The sequence below is a fragment of the Hemiscyllium ocellatum genome, chromosome 25, assembly GCF_020745735.1.
Source record: "Hemiscyllium ocellatum isolate sHemOce1 chromosome 25, sHemOce1.pat.X.cur, whole genome shotgun sequence".
Classification (NCBI taxonomy): domain Eukaryota; kingdom Metazoa; phylum Chordata; class Chondrichthyes; order Orectolobiformes; family Hemiscylliidae; genus Hemiscyllium; species Hemiscyllium ocellatum.
In genome coordinates, this window is record NC_083425.1 from 36,054,288 (window position 1) to 36,073,879 (window position 19,592).

General features: G+C 42.4%; 2 protein-coding genes across 6 annotated transcripts in view; one reads left to right on the plus strand and one right to left on the minus strand.

Moving 5' to 3' along the window:
* The window catches only part of tmem260 (transmembrane protein 260), a 30,761-nt gene extending 15,941 nt beyond the window's left edge, over nt 1–14,820 (minus strand). Inside the window, exons 1-9 of one of the 2 annotated variants that reach the window (XM_060844560.1) lie at nt 14,686–14,820; nt 14,542–14,573; nt 11,044–11,195; nt 8,641–8,818; nt 5,949–6,062; nt 5,290–5,469; nt 4,590–4,630; nt 3,573–3,659; nt 2,040–2,154 (exon numbers count right to left, since the gene is read on the minus strand). In XM_060844560.1, coding sequence (XP_060700543.1) covers nt 2,040–2,154; nt 3,573–3,659; nt 4,590–4,630; nt 5,290–5,469; nt 5,949–6,062; nt 8,641–8,818; nt 11,044–11,195; nt 14,542–14,573; nt 14,686–14,806 — 1,020 coding nt within the window. In that variant the 5' untranslated portion in view covers nt 14,807–14,820. The remainder of the gene's footprint in view (nt 1–2,039; nt 2,155–3,572; nt 3,660–4,589; nt 4,631–5,289; nt 5,470–5,948; nt 6,063–8,640; nt 8,819–11,043; nt 11,196–14,541; nt 14,574–14,685) is intronic. The other variant, XM_060844561.1, reaches the window with a different exon arrangement.
* A 2,865-nt stretch (nt 14,821–17,685) lies between these two features.
* The window catches only part of llgl2 (LLGL scribble cell polarity complex component 2), a 96,329-nt gene continuing 94,422 nt past the window's right edge, over nt 17,686–19,592 (plus strand). For 2 of the 4 annotated variants that reach the window (XM_060844220.1, XM_060844223.1), the window contains exon 1: nt 17,686–17,825. The gene's annotated coding sequence lies outside the window, so the exon portion shown is untranslated. Of the gene's footprint in view, nt 17,826–17,850; nt 18,105–19,592 lie in introns of those variants that run through there. The other 2 variants (XM_060844221.1, XM_060844222.1) reach the window with 2 other exon arrangements.

Consider the following 19,592-nt stretch of genomic DNA (forward strand, 5'->3'; position numbering starts at 1 on the left):
CAATCCTCTCCTGACTCCATCTCCCTGCCTTTGTTTCTCACCTTTTGTCTGATCATCATGTTCCTGTAACCTACCATTGGAAATTATGCTTTGTTTAGATCCCCTCCCTCAATCCTTCACATTTCCTTTCGTTTACACCAGTGTTGTTGACAAACGTTTTGATCATTCCTCCCAATATCCCTTTCTTTGTCTTGGTTTCTTTCCTTCAGACATTTTTCTTCACAAAATATACTATATAAATGCAAGTTACCACTGTTGTTGATTAAACACATTGCATGTAGCTGCGTCTGGAGTTTGTGCAGGTGATTAAGAGCTAAATTCCAATAACTCAAATGAAATCACAGGCTGCTTACACATATAGAAGGCATCCAGTGTTGCAGTATCTCTCAAGCAGTTAAATACAGGGTGTTTGTAACATTGTTATTAGAAGCTAGTGAAATCATAGCAGAGAATCAGTCACTTCACAGAGCTTCTAGATTTTGCCTTGTATTCCCAACTTCTTCTCTCTTTCCCTCCAGCAGATGAGGAACCATAATTCTGCTTTCCATATCACAGTTTATCATGATCATTCCACAGGGACGAGAACAGAGAACTTACCACTGATTATTATATTCCTAGCTGGTTAGATGCTATGACCTTAGCTCCATCCTAAAAATTGTTCCTGAACTTCACTCATCAGTATGTACTGTAGTCGGCGCAAGGCGTTTCTGGCACACACACTCACTACATAGCCACAGTTAACAAAGGCCATACAGGAGTCACATTGGACTTGAAATATTAACTGTTTTGCTGTTCACAGATGTTGCCAGATCTGCTGAGGTTCTCGAGTACTTTGTTTTTACAACAGAATGCTTTGCTGTGTTGTTTAACTGTGGAAGCTCCATATTTCCTGTGGCAGGTATTCAGAGGAATGCATTCAGCTCTGGTCACTATGTTACAAAGTAAACACCTGAAGCATCAGGTGACTGAGTGTAATAGTGATCATTTTTTAAAATTAATTATTCTGAAGGTTCACTGGATCCAAAACATTAACTCTGCTTTCTCTCCACAGATGCTACTAGACCTGCTGAGATTTTCCAACAATTTCAGTTTTTGTTTGATTTCCAGTAACCACAGTTTTTTAAAAATTGTATTTGCTTGTAGGCAGACAGTCGTTAATTGGACACTCACTCAAATGGTGGCATTTTTGAGTTAAGGGGTGTTCACTTCTATTGTTTAACTCTAAATAAAAGAAAGACTAAAGATGGGATCTAATCCCATTTTTTCACCAACCAGCCTTCCAGACGATGTCAAGAGACATTGAGCAATTAGGAAATACTTTAAAAGCACAGACACTTCAGCCTTGACAGCAGATAATGGCAGAGGTATGAGAACTGAATTAACATAGCCAGAGTAATCAAGGTTAATCATGAGTCAACCGACGTGTGCAGAACAGGTAACTGAAGTACAAAACAGCAATATTGGAAAATTTTTCTCCGTACGGAGTGACTATCTCCAGTCTGACTATGGGAGTGAAAACAAAGACTCTGATCATTTGAAATACAGTAGGATATAGTATAGGGAGTTCTAAGGAGGGCTGATGGCATTCATCATTTCTGCTAATCTTTCTAATCACAAAGGAAATGTCAGCTTATGTTACCATCAGTCCCTCGGTGGGAAACCCACATGGTGACTTTCATCCCTTCAGTCTGGTCTAGAATTTATATGTCTCAGTGACAAGAGCAGTACTGGAGCTGTAGCACTTGCGTGTTCCTGCAAGCAAGTCTTTCACACTCTCCTTTCACACACTCTCCTTTCAACTGATTCTTTCCTGGGTCACAATGCATCTATATTAAGGGCAAAGCTGGCATGCTTAATTAAGATGCCTGCTCATTAGATTGGGAAATTTTTATATCCATTTCAGAAGAACCAAAATGACATATACTGTCTGTGACTTATAGTGTGTAAATCAATCAGAGGTGCAACCCATGAATTCGTCACATATTAAACAATGATCATCACGTTGTCAATTCGATCAACTAAAATTATGGGACACTCACCACTCCAACAAAGAGAGGTTTGCTGATGTCCAAGTTTGCTCTCCAGGAGAAGAACAAGGAGTAGGAGCCGAGCATAACAGTGAACAGCCACAACACTGAACGCTGAGCAACGTTCCTGTAAATATATACCAATCATAATCCTCAACACAAGCACTCTTGTAAGAACAACCACCACAAATCTACCAGTATAACGAACCAGGCAAATGGCTAGCTGTCAGATCAAGTCAACATTTCATTGAATGGAAACACACGTGACATGGGCACTATGGATTATGAAGTCCATGAGGGGCATATGAATTAAACTAAGTCCTGCTGCTTCATAGGTGCGTGGTCCTGATGAATTTTGGATTCCAGTTAGCACATCTTCCCATCTCCTTTCATTACTGTAAAGGAGCCATTGCATCCCTGTAAATCTAACCTACTTTTCAATCACTCCCAAACCTGCGTGACATGCCATGCAAGCATGTGATGTAACACCTACCTTTTTATCTCCTTTCTTCCCATTGTCAAGATCTAGAACAGATCTCCTTTCAGGTGTAACAAGAAATCACTTCTACTTCTTTCAAGTAGATGTACAGTATTCGCAAATCACAGTGATGTCCACTTTACACTGGATACATCAAGTGCAAATTAGGTGACCACTTCATAGACAGCATCTTTCAGTCCACGACAATGACCATGAACTTAAAATCACCGATAATTTTAATTCTGCAGTCCTCCTTGGAGCTCAGCTAGCTCCACTGTTCCAATGTCATTCAATGGATGGTACAGAAGCAGCGCCTCACTTTTCAATTAGGCACATTGCAGACTTAACGTTGGGTTCAGGTCATGACCACTGCTAACATTTTTTCAGGCAGCATCTGTTAACAATGATTCTGCTTCTCTTATTCAGACCTCTTCTCAACTCTTCTTTCTTCACGTCACATTACCATCACCTTTTCTCTACATCACAATCCTATCATTTAAGCACTCCTGCCTTACATATATTAAGCGTTTCTCCCCTCCACTACTTGTTTACAGTGGCATCTATAATATTTTCCAGTTCTGGCAAAGGTAACTGACCTGAAACATCAACTCTATTTCTCTATTTATAAATGCAATGTGCCCGGCTGAGTATTTTCTTTTTCAGATTCTCAACAGGTGCAGCAATTTTCTTTTGGTATTTAATTTACTGCTAGTTGTTCACAATATGACTCAACGTACAAGATGCGTAGCTATTGAAGTGGGCCTTATATATGTAGAGCTTATGGGCAGGCCAGAGGGCTAAAGTAAGAGTCAAGAATCAATGGTATCAGTGGTGCCAGAAGCACCCTCATGATTTTCCCTTACAGCTGCTCATGAACCATATTCACTTGTTGGAATAAAAAGAAAGGTATTGATTTCTCACCCACATCAAATGATTTCCCATCCCATCTCACACAGTGGAGGTTATAAATTAAGCTGCAGTTACCATTACCCTGAGAGAGTGGAGCAGGTGTTGCTGAGTACTTCAAATGTACATTCACTGTGTGCGCTGGGAGCTCTAGGTTATACCTTTTAAAGCCCTGTAGTGGGATAGCAGTGAGTGCCAAGATTGCTCCGATTGTTGAAAGTTCATTCTTCATTTGTGCCATCTGAAAACTATGGTGAACAGAAAGATCCAAAAATTAGCTCCACAAAAGATTAATTTATTAAGATTCCTTCCCTGCTTCTCCTCAGTTGTTCTGTTGAGTAAATCAATACACAACCTGCCCTTTCAATCAATTCCCTGAATTCATATAACTCTTTTCATTTAAAGTTTATCTTCTGGCAATAAGTATTCTTCCAGCACAATGTTAGTGTCCCTATCTGTAAGCCAAGAGGCCCACTTTTAAGATCTACTTGCTTCAGAGGTAATGACAACATCTCTGAAAAGGTTCATGAGAAAATACCAATACTCTGGCAATCATCAACTGAATGCACTGCAAAGTTCTTCAATCAGAACAAAAAATACCTGCTACCAGGATAGAATGTGCTTTGGAGAGAATTAAAAAGATCTGTACACCAATGGGTGATGTTCCTGATTCAATCCCTCTTTCCTGGTGTGTGTATTTTAAACAAGGGTGGGGATTGGGTGGGAAAGGAAAATATTTTTGATTTTGTAGCATTTGGAATTATTTTAAATACATGTTGAATTTATGGAGCTATTATAGTCCAGGCATTGATAATACTTGCTGGAAGTTTTTATCCAAATAGTTATAATGAAGAACGGAAATACATAATGGTTTCTAAACTGAACAGCATGATTCACCCAGGACCCAATATGGTGACTGGGGAGGCACTAAAATAAAACAAAGTAAGTGCAGATGCTGAAGATCTGAAACAAAAACAGAAATTGCTGGAGAAATTCAGCAGGTCTGGTAGCATCTGAATTTGTCCTGAAGAAGGGCCACTGGCCTCGAAATGTTAACTCTGCTTTCTCTCCTCAGACATTGCTGGTCCTGCTCAGCTTCCCCTGCAATTTCTGTTTTTCCAAGCAAACTGCACCACAGCTTTTGCTGAAGGCACTTTCTAAAATCAGCTGTTGCTCACCTCAATACCTGCAGCAGCCCAGAACCAGACTCAGATTTAGCCTAGAAACAAACAAAGTCCTTTCAGGAAACATTTTTAATTTTTCTGAACAAACAAAGCATTAAAAACAATTTGGTCTTCGGAGATTCTGAGAACGGAGGAAGACCTGGTTACTCTGTCCAATCCCTTCCTCTCAGTTGGTATCATTACCCTGTCCAATCCCCCTATTTCCCTAGTGGGTCCATCACCCTGACAATAGTATAAGGCAAAGATGTTTTGGAGAACAAGCAAGGTAAATGAACTGGTGGCTCTAGTATTAGAGAGATTGCAGGATGGGTCAGGGATGGAAAGGTTAAGTGTTGAAGTGAGCAACTGAGCAAGAGAGCAGCAGGCACTGGGGAGAGGAACAGTGCTTTTATTTCACGGAAGAATGAATCAGAGTTGGTGTTGGTTTTCTGCTTTGCAAAGTTATCAGGTATGGGGATGAGGAAGTGGTAACTATAGGGAGGACTGAAAATCAATGACAGCTCCTCATCAGAATAATATACACAAATACTGAAAAGGAAGGTTTACTTGTACAGGGTTTTTTGGACACTTCTTTACTTCTTAAATTTCTGACACTGGATAAATGCTTACAGACCTCTGTCATTTTCTCCAAGTTTCAAAGCCCAACAGCCTATCTCCTAAAGCTCAGCATGAAACTCGACATTTTAGACTTTACCAAATTGAATGTGCCATACTCCTCCCGCAGCAGGTGAGTGGTGAAGCCTCTCAAAGTGGTCTGGTCTCCCCAGCTCCAACGTGCTCGATTGAGGTAAGACGACATAGGCAGATAAAGATAAGGCAGCAGACCAGCTCCAAAACACAGGCCTAACCTCGGTATGGCCCTCACAGATATCTCCTGCACATTCAAGATACAACAAAGCACAATGGTATATTTGTTATTCAGTCACAGAGTCAGAACAAAGATACTGCAACAGAACCGACATGGGAAAGCATTATCCAAATGGCCTGGACAGAGAAATGAAAACAAATGCATATTGGAGAAGAATGGGGGAAAGAGAAAGTCTGAAAAAGTCAAAAGAAGAGAAAGGTTAAGAGGAAGAGAGTTATCAGGAGAGAAGTTAAAAAGAGGGTTGTGTAGGACAAGGTTAGAGAGAAAGATAGAGGGTGAGAGGTTAAAAGAGGAGTAAAAGACAGGAGACATGAAAATTAGGGAGGAGGGGGAAGAGAGAGACTGCAGGAGTGTGGGGGAACAAAAGAATGAGATGACACTGTGGGAAGGAAATAAGAGTGGAAAAGGTCAATATCTTCAGAGAGAAGGTGAAAATGAATGACAGTTGGCAAACATGAGAAGCTGAAATTTGGTTGACATTTTACCTTCTCTCTTTGTAGTCTAAACAATACCCAGGGCACGATGCACATCACATAGAGAATAATGGTATGCTGGTTACACAGACTCAGGCCACAAATGAATGCTCCCAACAGAGAAAGCTACAATTTGAAACAACACATTATTAGACTGAGTGTAGAGTCTTCCACGTGAGCTAGAAATATTAACAGAAAGGCAGGCAACCTCCTGTCTGGTATTTAACCCCAACCACCAATCCAAAACACTGTTACATGTGCCATGGGAATGTCAGAGGCCTATCATGGGTTGAAACTGGGCACATCAACAAGAGATTTTACAGGACTCTGCGTTGTGCTATCATCATCAGGTTGAGCTCTACTGAAACAGATCTGGTCCATGTGAGAGAGCCTTAAAGACAGAAGCAGGCTTCAGATTTTGTCTGGTTGGGCTACCAGTGCCCAAGGTTAAAATTTACCCCACACTGTTGTTGATTTTGCTAGGTCATCTTCCTTATTTTCCCTCAAGGCCATTCACTTATCACACCGGTGTTAACTGACATATACTGATTCCTGATCAAATGGCACCTTAATCTAAAAGCCTTGTTTTCAAATCCTTCAACAGCTCATCCCTTCCCATCTCTGTACTATCCTCCAAAATCAAAATCCTCAGGATACATATGTCCACCTAATTGTGCTTGTTTCTTCATCTGATTTTAATTCCTCCTCTGTCAGATGACTTGACTTTAAGTTCTGGAATTCTTGCAGTACACCTCCTCCCTCTCTACTTCACTCTCCTCCTTTAGGATAGTCCTTAAAACCTCCTTTCTTGGCTAAACCTTTGGTCAAAGTAGCATGGTGGCTCAGTGGGTCGGTATTGGGCCGAAGGGCCTGTTTCTATACTGTAGAGAATCAAATCTAATCTAAAGTAAAGATCTTAAATCATCTTATGTGGTTTACTGTTTTGTAATACCTTTGCAAAGAGCCTTGAGATATTTTATTAAGTTCATCTTTTTCAGGTACCAAGTTTTGCAACATTGACGATCACTGCTGTCCAACCTTCACGGTCTTTACTAACTGCTGATCTCAGTCCCTTTCTCCCTCACCAGAGCTGAGGAAGAATGTATTTGAAACGTTGACTCTCTTGCTCCTCAGATGTTGCTTGACCTGCTGTGCCTTTTCCAGCACCACGCTTTATCAACAGATGCTCAAGAATGAAATGTCACATCTATTTGGGGTGGAGGATTTCAGGATATTTGGCCAGGCTACAGACAGACACACAATCTTTCTTCAGTCAAATACCACACTTAAAGCAATCTGTTGGTGGAGATCTTTCAGTATAAAATGACACCTTACATGCCTGCAATGATGTAAACTCCAAAATTTTACTAACTATTGAGCGATTGAAATAATCAGCAATAGCTCTCTCTAGAATGAAATGTTCCGGAGATGAAAGGGACAAGGATAAACTGTTACAAAAGGAATTAAAGGCAGCCTGCTAATTAACCATCCCTGAGAAGGAGGAATCAAAACAACAAACTCCTGAGAAAGAGGAGACAGTTAACATTAAGTGTAAGGAGGAATAGGGAAACTTCTCCTGATAAGAAGGCAAGTCACAGAGTTCTTGGCTCCAGAAGTGTAGTCCATGATGGGGATGAACAGATCTAAAGGATTATCATTGATGTCACATCAGAAACTTCACAAGTCAGAAAACCCTGAAAGAATTCAACTGCAGGATTCCTCAGTACCAGAAAACAACACAGAACAAGGATTGAGCCCTGAACATATCCAGAAACAGACTGTGTTGGTTGGAATTGTTGCTAAATTCTATCATTAAATGGGTAATAGCTAAGTTCAGTTGTGAGATTCAAGTTGCTCCCTTGAGAGGTCTTATTGTGGTTGCTACATGCAATAAAGTTTAAGTACCTGTTTCAACATTTGATTGTCTGAGAGATTTCCTAATAATTAGGCAAATTAAAGGTAGTTTGTTGTAATTTATACAGAACATGCTCTTTTAACTCTTACCTCCAAACTGAGGAAGGTATTTCAGGTCCAACTATATGAGGAAACACTATTGCTGACCAACCTACGCTCCTCTGGAGTTCCGTAACTAACAAGGACAATGAGGTGAGTGGTTCCTAGACACTCAATGAAGACGTTCACTGTTATAGACCAACAGACTGAGCTCAGAAATACTCTGAATCAATGACACTTATATGCAATGGATTTCCTAACGATCAATGAGCAGGTCTGCAATTGGTCAATGAACTAGGTATGCAAACACTGTCCCTTTTTTGAATGATTTGGAGATGCCAGTGTTGGACTGGGGTGTACAAAGTTACAAATCACACAACACCAGGTTATAGTCCAACAGGTTTAATTGGAAGCACTAGCCTTTGGAGCACCGCTGCAAAAGCTAGTGCTTCCAATTAAACCTGTTGGGACTATAAACTGGTGTTGTGTGATTTGTATTTTTTATGAATGAATGCGTGAGCAATGATATTGGGACTAAGGACAGGATGATGATATTTGAATCATTTTTTGTCAAAAGACTTAATAAATTAATACAACTGTTCATTTGTCAAACCCATTGCTAGGCTGCAGCCACTCCTGATCTACTTCACAATAAACAATACTTCAGTGTTTGTGATTTGAAGCCTGTCTCAGCCAATCCCCTGTGAAACACTGTTTGCTGTTTATGAGGAGAGCAAGCAACAGAATATACCTTTGACCTTTCCTGTGCCGTTGCTGCTGTACTGAATCGAACCGTCAGGACCATGAGAAGACTAACAAAAAAATTGTTCAAGGTGAAAACCTCAGCTGCAACGGACCACTGCCATGCCAGCCGGGAAAAGCAAAAGAGGCCAGCAGCAAGAATTCCTCCAGAGTATGAATTTGACAACCTGAAACATATCAAATGAGATGTCAGAAACATGGGAACAAGAAAAGGCTATTCAGCCCATCCATCCTGAATAGATGATGGCTGATTGATGGCTCAACTCCATTTATTTCCTATTGTGACATTTCCATGACGAAACCGCTATTTTTAATGACTTTAACAAAAACTAATCACAATGAAATGAAAATCAGCTGTCATTTACTAACATGCATCAATCACACAACCATCAGTGCAAGTTGAAATAATTCAATTATGCTAAAAACCATGCACACCCAGCACCCAACCCCCATTCACTATAATGGATAATTGCCCAGTTTCACTAATACTGACACCCGACCAAACCCTCTGGATGATGCCCGTATAATTAAAGGCATCTGATCAACATGGGCAACCTTTGCTGGTTGACTGGTGAGCTATCAGGGTGTGGGAGAAATGGGGAAAAGGGTGTCGAACAAGAGAGGGCAAGAAATATTTGAAGCCTGGCAACAGCCTAAGTAACAGTTAGATCTTCAGCAAAAAACATTAAGTTAAAAGGACATAGAAAGATAGGTCTTGACCTAATGCAACTCTCACACTCTTAAAAGGTCTTCATTCTTGTAATTCACAAAACACTAAACCTGTTTTCTCAATTTCTCTCAAAGCGATAGCTGTAATCCCTGATTTAGCCATTCTTTGAGGCTCTATCCCTAATGTTGAAACCCCATTTAGAGAGGTGAATGGATTTCATTTCTCTTCCGCGCTTCTACTAGTCACAAAAAAGTTGAAATATAAAAAGGGAGGTAATACTGCCATTATAGCTCAGCATCAGAAACAATCTAGTTAGACCCCTCGATTGAGAAATGAATAACTAGTTTATTAACACAAGGTCTATCATCCTTCTCAAAATATAACACACAAACAGACAACATCCAAGCCTGAGATTGGTGTCTTAAAAGTACTCTGGTGGAATAACAGATCAATTCATGAAAATGAATTGTTCACAGATTTCACAAATATTTGTCTGTCACCAATGCCATTTTACAAATAAGCTGATAACACTGGGGTCTTCCTGGATCAGTTACAGCTGGCTGTGTATATCTAGAATTTTCAGTTTCTATTTGAGATATTCAGCATCCAGAATATTTTGCTTCTGCATACATTAATTATGTAGGTGGAAACCAAGAGCAGCAGAACAATAGTGAAAGATTCAGTGAGTGGATAAAACTTTGGTCATTGAACATCTGTCAAAAAAAAAGACAGGTCATCTAGTCTGATCCAAAAAAAGGTGAATCAACCTTCTACCAAGGAGGAAAGATGGAACAGTGCAGGAGCAGAAAGATTTTGGAATTTGAGTACAAAACAAATTTCATAAGGTTGTACTCAGGCACAAAACATAATTTCTGAATTGAATGTTAGCACTTACCTGAAGGATAAAAAATGAGGTCTGCAGATGCTGGAGATCACAGCTGAAAATGTGTTGCTGGTCAAAGCACAGCAGGCCAGGCAGCATCTCAGGAATAGAGAATTCGACGTTTCAAGCATAAGCCCTTCATCAGGAATTATGCTCGAAACGTCGAATTCTCTATTCCTGAGATGCTGCCTGGCCTGCTGTGCTTTGACCAGCAACACATTTTCAGCACTTACCTGAAGGAGACTGGAATAATGCAGCAGTTGCATAAAGCTCAAATATAATATGTCTGAAGTAGTGCATTTTAGTATTGAGTATCCCAACTCAGCAAAGTCATACTGGCCTTGTATTTATATAATAGCTTCAACCTCACAGGAGTGATTGAACAAACAATACATCAGTGTCAAAGGATTTCAATCATGAGGACAGATATTTTGACTGGATTTATATTTCCTTAATTACAGAAGTTTAAAAGATGACTTAATTGAGATGCTTATAGTTACATTAAGTTTATTGCATTAAGATTGCAAACAAGAAGCCGACTAGGAAACATTGCTTCCATTAAGATTGGTAGAAATCTGGAACTTTACCCCAATAAGTGTGCTTTGCATCTGGAGTCACTTAATTTCAAATCAAGATTGACAGCTGTGTATTGGCTAAGCAAATCAAGGACTATGAAACCAAGGTTGATGGACAGAATTAAGATATTGATCAGTTACAATTTAATGGAATGGAGGAATAAGTCAGAGGAGCTGAATGACCTCCAAGTGTCAGATAACCTAACTCTGAAATTCTGATAGGAGTGCCTGTCGAGATAGAATGGGATCCTCTCTTGGACTCACCTACCAGCCGTCTCAAAGAGTAGTGGGGCTGTGGCTGCTCCCAGCAAAGCATTCAAAACATTGACTCTGAAAACAGGGGAGCCCAGTGGAAGAATGGTCATTGCCAGCCTGGCGAGGATAGTGAATAATGGGTATCCAGGAGGATGTGCCACCTGAAAAAAAAAAGAGGTTAGTGACCACCCAAATCATGCAAAACATAACATGTCCAAAACCATCCCTGATCAAGCATCAGCAGCCTGTACCCACCCTTATAGGATGACCACTCTGGTCAAATGCACCGATAGAGGAGACAGTCTTTAGTGGGATACAATTTACCACAGTACCAAACCCCTACCAGGTCAGCATGGAAAAAAAACAACCTAGACTTCTCCACTTAATGCTCACTTAACCCACATCTACTATTGCCTTTGCTTACAACTTCCATATCCCAAGATCTTGACCAATAATAAGGTCAATCACTTCCTTCTGCCTTGTCTACTTAGTTTTCCCTTCTTTCCCAAACCCAAAATACTCAACATAGATTCCTAGGAAAAAGCTCCCTGAGCTGTGTTCCAAATTTTCAGTGCCCTGATTTCTGAGTTACACAATGAATAGCTCATCCACTGCATTGTATCTCTTGCAAGCCTCACTGTCTTGCTGGTCCACTTATTTTCATTCCCTCAAGTCAGAGGACTTCAACCTCAGCACATGCAGCACAACTTGTCAGATCATCTGGCATGGAAGAGGTGAAAGACTTGGAACGGTAGCAGCAGTCAAGAGGGAAATAGAAGCTAGGTTGAGACCATGCCTCATACATTGCTGCCAGTACATCAACCTCTTAGCCTGTCACCAGGCACCAGTTACCAGCTCCTACCATTTTTCAGCTTTGTTTTTACTTTATTGACTTGACTTCTACGAGATCCATCTAATGATCATGATCTCATTCGACGTGACGGCACTGTTCACTTCGATTGACAAAACCCTAGCCAGAGAAACAATAGCCAACCTACTGGACGTACAGAACAGAAAACAGGAGGCGGAACCTATCAACAAAGACGGCATACTTAAACTACTGGACTTGTGCCTCACTACACACCTTGCATTCAACAATCAGATATATGAACAAATCAACGGAACACCCATGGGATCACCAATCTCGGGACTCATAGCAGAGGCAGTTATGCAAAGGTTAGAACAAACAGCCCTACCACAAATTCAACCCAAACTCTGGGTCAGATATGTCGATGACACGTTTGTAATCATCAAAAACACGGAAATAGAAAAAACACACCGGATCATCAACGCCACACTCACAGGAATCCGATTCACGAGAGAAGAAGAAAAGGATAGTCAACTCCCATTCCTATACGTGATAGTACAGAAAACACCGAACAGAGAATTCACCACAAGGGTACACAGGAAAACAACACACACAGACCAAGTCCTAAACTATGAAAGTAACCACCCCAACACACACAAACGAAGCTGCATCAGGACACTTTTCAAAAGAGCCACAACACACTGCAGTACACCAAAACTGTGAAAAGAGGAAGAGGAACACCTATACAAGGTATTCGCCAAAAACGGATACCCGCGCAACTTTATCAACAGATGCCTAAGAGACAGACCACGGAACGAGGACATGCCACAACCAAAAGGACTAGCCACACTACCATACATCAGGAGCGTTTCAGAACTGACAGCCTGACTACTGCGACCCTTAGGACTCATAACGGCACACAAACCAACAGCCACGCTCAGACAACAACTTACTAGAACAAAGGACCCGATACCCAACATGAGCAAAACTAATGTAGTTTACAAAATACCATGCAAGGACTGCACAAAACACTATATAGGACAAACAGGAAGACAGCTAACAATCCGCATACATGAACATCAACTAGCCACGAAACGACACGACCAGCTATCCCTAGTAGCCACACACTCAGACAACAAGCAACATGAATTCGACTGGGAAAACATTACTATCATAGGGCAAGCCAGACAGAGAACAGCCAGGGAATTCCTAGAGACATGGCATTCATCCACAAACTCCATCAACAAACACATCGACCTGGACCCAATATACCAACCACTACAGCGGACAGCTGAAACTGACACCCGGAAGCGGCAAGGACAGACCACTATAAATGCCGGAAGAAACATCAAAGAAGCGCTTCGCAGGAGGCTCCAGAGCACTGATGATGTTGCCTAGCCAGGGGACGAAACGTTTGCAACAAAAACTTCCAGCTCGGCGAACAGAACCACAATGATCTCTGGATTTCCAAGGCCCCTCATTAAACTCAGTGTTCACCTGTTTCATGCACCAGCCATTCTGCATTTAACTCATAGTAAAATACCATCTCTGTCATCAGCTCACTCTTCACTCTTTCATTCTCTTTTTGCCCTTCACCTCTAAACTGTTTTCCTTCAAACAGCTCACCCCAACTTTCCCGCTTCCATCCCATGTCTTCAGCCTTTCTTGAGCTCTTGGTGCTCCTTCCTATTCATCACTCCCTGAACCACCCACCCAAGGGACAGTATCTCTTTCCTCGTCACATCTCTCTCATTGTCCAACATGGGCCACCTCTCAGTTTTACTTCCAATCCAAAACAGAGATCAAAGTCACCACCATCAGGATTCACTGACTCCACACCAGGAATTGGGGAAATCTCACATCTTTACGCTTGCTTGCTAATAGCATGCTGGCCTTCATAACAAGAGGGATTGAGTATAGAAGCAAAGAGTCTCTTCTGCCCTGGTGAGACTGCACCTGGAATAGTGTGTGTAGTTCTAGTCTCTAAATTTGAGGAAAGGCATTCTGGCTATTGAGGGAGTACAGCGTAGGTTCACGAGGTCAATTCCTGGAATGGCAGGACTATCTTATGTTGAAAGATTGGAGCGGCTGGACTTGTATACCCTTGAGTTTAGAAGACTGAGAGGGGATCTGTTGAGGCGTATAAGATTATTAAAGAATTGGATACTCTGGAGGCAGGAAACATGTTTCCACTGATGGGGGAGTCCCGAACCAGAGGACACAGCTTAAAAATAAGGGGTAGGCCAGTTAGGACAGAGGTAAGGAGAAACTTCTTCACCCAGAGAGTGGTGGGTGTGTGGAATGCTCTGCCCCAGAAGGCAGTGGAGGCCCAGTCTCTGGATTTGTTTAAGAAAAGTTGGATAGAGCTCTCAAGGATAGTCGAATCAAGGGTTATGGAAATAAGGCAGGAACAGGATACTGATTGAGGATGATCAGCCATGATCATAATGAATGGTGGAGCAGGCTCGAAGGGCAGAATGGCCTACTCCTGCACCTATTGTCTAATCCCATTCTTCCCCCCGCCAACCTTGCCGTTTGTTCAAACTGACTCTTGAAACCATAATCCCATGAGTTTTGTCCCTCACCCCGCGGGAAGGGGATCTGGGTAAAGGAATAAAACGCCCAATTTCAGCTTTTCACATTGTACCAGGGTCTCTCAATCACCGGCATCAACAGAGAAGCTGCAGGAACTCACTCACCCCCAGTTCGCAGGCAGCAGTCACCAGCTCTCCTGTGGGAACAAACAGCAACATCACTGTGACTGAGAGGAGCAACGCAAAAACAACACCACCCAGTTTCTCACAAACTCTCTCCCTCCCCCTCCCCCCGGGCTCAGCACTCACCAGAGTCACCCCCGGGCACCGTGCGCTGTACTGTCCGCAGATAGACAGCAGATACACCACCGAGAAGGAGCAACGGGCCGAAGCCCGAACCCGGGCCGCCGCCGTTTCCAGGGAAACCCATGGAAACCAGGGACCCGCGGCACTTCCGTGAACACAGCACTATGGGCAGTATTAGGCCGACAAGAAAACCTTAAAGGGGAGGGTATTAAAGAGCCCTCAGCATTTCCAGGGGCAGACACAATAGCAGCTTGGCAATTAGCCAGAAAATTTAACAGTTACAGTGAGGGTGACACTCCTGCCCCTAATTCTGAGAAGGATTAAAAACATCAATATCACAGCTAAGCTAAAGAAAGTTTCAAGTGAACTAAATAATAGAAATTGGCTGTTGTCACTGATTCTCACCCATAGGTGTCAATAGCTAGGCAAGATTTCACTTCTCCTTGCACACCAAGGAATAGAAAGATTGGGGGAGAGAGAGAAAGGCAACCATACTGATGCAGGCTTCAATTAACAAATAGCAGGGGGACAGCATGGTGGCTCAGTGGTTAGCACTGCTGCCTCACAGCACCAGGGACCTGGGTTTGATTCTTGCCTCAGGCAACTGTCTGTGTGGCATTTGCACATTCTCCCCATGTCTGCATGGGTTTTCTCTGGTTTCCTCTCACAGTCTGAAGATGTTCAGGTCAGGTGAATTGGCTGTGCTAAATTGTCCATAGTGTTCAGGGGAATGGGTCTGGGTAGGTTACTCTTTGGAGGGTCGGTGTGGACTTGTTGGGCCAAAGGGCCTGTTTCCACACTAGAGAATCTAATTTAATCCCAGACCTGGGTTATAACATTTGGACCAAGCTCAGATGCAGACCCCTGAGGCGATGCCCAGGCCCCCAATGTATTCATTTGCTGAAGGCCAGTAACATGATCCTGACATGTGGGCAACAGTTGACGAACAGCTCTTTTAAATAGTCTCGTACTGAGGTTTCCTGCATATAGGTGTATTTAGCCAATTCAATTTACTCTATGTGATATCAAGAAACAGTTGTACCCGCTAGATGCAACAAAGGCAATGGGTTCTAACAATATCCCAGAAGTAGTGCCCAAGACCTATTCTTCAGAACTAAACATGCATCTTGACAATGTGCTCCAGTACAGCTGCTACACTGGCAATTGCATCACTGTGGAAAGTTGTTCAACGATGTCTGTCCGAAAGATGCAAAAGAAATAAAAATGATTAATTATCACCTCATCTGACTCTTGATTCTCAGAGAAGGCATGAAAAGTATCTTTGTGCTGTCAAGTGGCAATCCAACTTGCTGACCAATGTTCACTTTAGATTCTGCCAGGCCCTTCTACGTCGATTCTCCTGCTTCTTTGATGCTGCCTGACCTGCTGCGCTTTTCCAGCAACACATTTTTAAAGTTTCTTCAGGAATGAGGCTGGTATGCCAAGCGGGCTGAGATAAAAGGTAGGGGGGAAGGAATTTGGGGGAGGGGTGCTGGGAATACGATATTCCCAGCGCCCCTCCCCCAAGTTCCCTCCCCACTACCTTTTATCTCAGCCCACTTGGCACACCAGCCTCATTCGTGAAGAAGGGCTCATGCCCGAAACGTCGATTCTCCTGCTCCTCTCCTGGCCTGCTGTGTTTTTCCAGCACCACATTTTTCAACTCAGAAACTGAACTGTACCAACTACATAAATACTGTGGTAACAAGAGCAGGTCAGAGGCTAGGAATTCTGCAGCAAGTAATTCATGCCCTCACTCCTCAAGGTATGTCCAATATCTATAACACATGAGTCAGGAATATGATGAAATATTCTTCACTTTCCCAGATATATGCATCTCCATCAACACTCAACACCGTCCACGACAAAGTAGCTTGCTTGATTGATATCCGATCCACCAATGTAAGCATTAATTTCCTTACCACGAAAGTACACTGGCAGAAGTCTGTATCATCTATATGATGCACTGCAAAAATCTGTGAAGCCTCCTTTGACAGTTCCTTCCAGACTCGTACTCTTGCCACTTGAAAAGAGAAGGGCAGCAAATGCATGGAAACAGCACTTCTTCCAACATACCGTCCTTACTTGAAACATCCTGCCATTCATTGATTTTCACAGTGTCCAAATTCTGAAAATCCATTCCTAGCAGTATTGAGGAAGTATCTACATTATATGGATTACAGTCATTCAGGATATGGCATTAGGGATGACCTGCAGAGCATTTTCTTCTTTGAGAAAGACAGGTGCAAAGTATTAATTTAATAACTCAAACTATGACCTCACTCTATACATAAAATACCCTTTTTGGTCCATATTTAATTGACTCCTCCATTTATCTCCCTTTTAAATACATAAATGCCAGTTGATAACTTTAAGATTCCCTTATGTTGGCTGCCAATCTCTTTTCATGCTCTCTCTTTGCTTCTCCTATATGGTTTTTGACCTTCTGTCTGAACCTTGTACATTCAGCCGGTGCTCCAATGTATTATTTAATTTACATCTGTCACAAGCACACTCCTTCATCTCAATCTCTATTTCTGGTATCGAGGTAGCTCTTAATTTGTTAGGTTTTCACCTGCTTGTTCGTGGAAATATAGCCCCTTCACTGTGTCCGAACTATCTCTTGTAGTGAGGTATTACATTAGTTAGTTAATTTTTTCCCTGCCAATCTTTGATTTCAATTTAACTGGGTCAGTTCCAGAGTCGAGAGTGTGGTGCTGGAAAAACACAGCAGGTCAGGCAACCGAGGAGCAGGAGAATCCATGTTTCAGGCATAAGCCCTTCATCAGGAATAATCATCCTCACTTTCTCCTGGGTCAGTTCCATTCTTACCCCAGCCCCGGAGTGACATTCCACCAATTAATTATTCTTGTTCTGGATTATCCCTCGCCCCTGTTTAGTAAAGAAGCTAAACTCGCTGTTTGATGTTTGCTGCCTCGACTAAAGCCTGGCGCTGTCCCTTTAAGAGGTGGGTTCAAGGGGAGCTGAGCGGTTTGGCTGTTGCACTTTGCGGCTGCGCGTGGTATGAGCGGTGCGGGCCCTTTAAGAGGTTTACCTGGCGGCCACACCTGACGGCCTAGCGCCAGGGGCTCGCCTTGTGAGCGGGGGGGAAGCTAGGCACTCAGTACCACTCCGGAGCTCAGGTAAAACCGGGAGGGTCCGAGACGATCGGCGCGGCTAGGGTAGTGTAACCACACCCTCTCTCACCACCGGCGAGGAAACCTGCGGCTGTGAGCCGCTCTGGGCCCGGGATAGCAGGCTTGCCCTGGGGTTCAGTTGCACAGCTATGAGCGGGGACTGAGCCAAGCTTACTGCAGGCACGGGAGATGGCGGCTAGTCTGGTTTCCGTTAACCAGGCCAAACTCGATATGCATATTTGTGCTGACCAGACGATCAGTCGTTACTAATTGTCTTAATAGTAGGTAATTGCCTGGGTAATGGATAACTACTTGGGTAATGAATTACAAATCAGCTTCGCGATCAACTGGATAATAAAACCAGATTAGTATTTTTTTAAAAAAATGAACTTGTCCAAAAACGAAGTTGCACACCTAGAGTGGATGAGATTTGAATCTGGGCCCCGACTCATGGGTTTGCACCACATCAGCTCTCCCAGTTTTGTCATACAGTAATTGCTAGATTGTTGACATGACTGACTGTAATCCCAAATCTGTGCTTTCGTTTCCCACCAGTCCATGTTTGAATTCCATCAACAGGTTTCTGCCCTGCCATCATACTAAAAAGTGATTTGTAAACTCCAATGAACATTCGTTGTCCTGTTTTGACCTTGTAGGTCTTTTGAAATGATTACCATTGAATTTTACTCCAACTTGTGTTTATTGAGCTATTAGAGATGTATAATAGTGCTTAATAATTCTGTTTTGAGCTAACAAATCCCAGCTTGACAGGTGTTTAAAATGGCACTTTTTCCTGCTTCTTCAAGGTGATTGCTTCTCCACACCACCCCCTCCCAATCATCTAACCTTAGCCCCTTTTTCTTATCTACTAGTTGCCCTTGTAGTGTCTGAAAACGCAGCATTGCTTTTTGTGTGCTATACCCAGTTGTATTTCACCACTATAACTTTTTTTTTCTTGATTGCTTTGCTTTGCTTTAAATTATGACATCAAGTACTGGATACTGCATTTATACAGGGATGTGCTATGCCTAGAAAATGTCTGAGCAACTGGATGGCACATGGTGTATAATAGAGTCATAGAGATGTACAGGATGGAAAAAGACCCTTCAGTCCAACCCATCCATGCTGACCAGATATCCCAACCCAATCTAGTCCCACCTGCCAGCACCTCTCCCATATCCCTCCAAACCAATTGCACCAGCCTCCGCCACTTCCTTTGGCAACTCATTCCATACATGTACCACCATCTGTGTGAAAAAGTTGCCCCTTAAGTCCCTTTTATATCTTTCCCCTCTCATCCTAAACCTATGCCCTCTAGTTCTGGACTCCACTCCAGGGAAAAGACTTTGTCTGTTTATCCTAACCATGCCCATCATAATTTTGTAAACCTCTATAAGGTCGCCCCTCAGGCAATGTTGGGAAATAAGGTTATTCTTTTAGTTTTAAATATTAAATTATACTTCTTGAGTGAATTGTTTTTTTTCTGAGAAATTTGACTGTCTGTACAAGGCATGTTGAAGATTGACTTGTAGGTGATAGCGGAAACAATGAGGGAAATGGTGTGTTAGGATTTGTTGCCAAGTGAGTTTGAATACAAGAATTGAAAAAGTCTTGATAATTATAGAGGGCTCTAGTGAGACCAGACCTAGAGTACTTTGAGTAGTTTTGGGCTTCATGTTTGAGGAAGAATATATTTGAATTGAAGGTGATTCAGCTGTTCTAGGGTCTCTTCCTCCAGGAGGGAGCGGAGTTTTGATACCCGCAACTCCATTG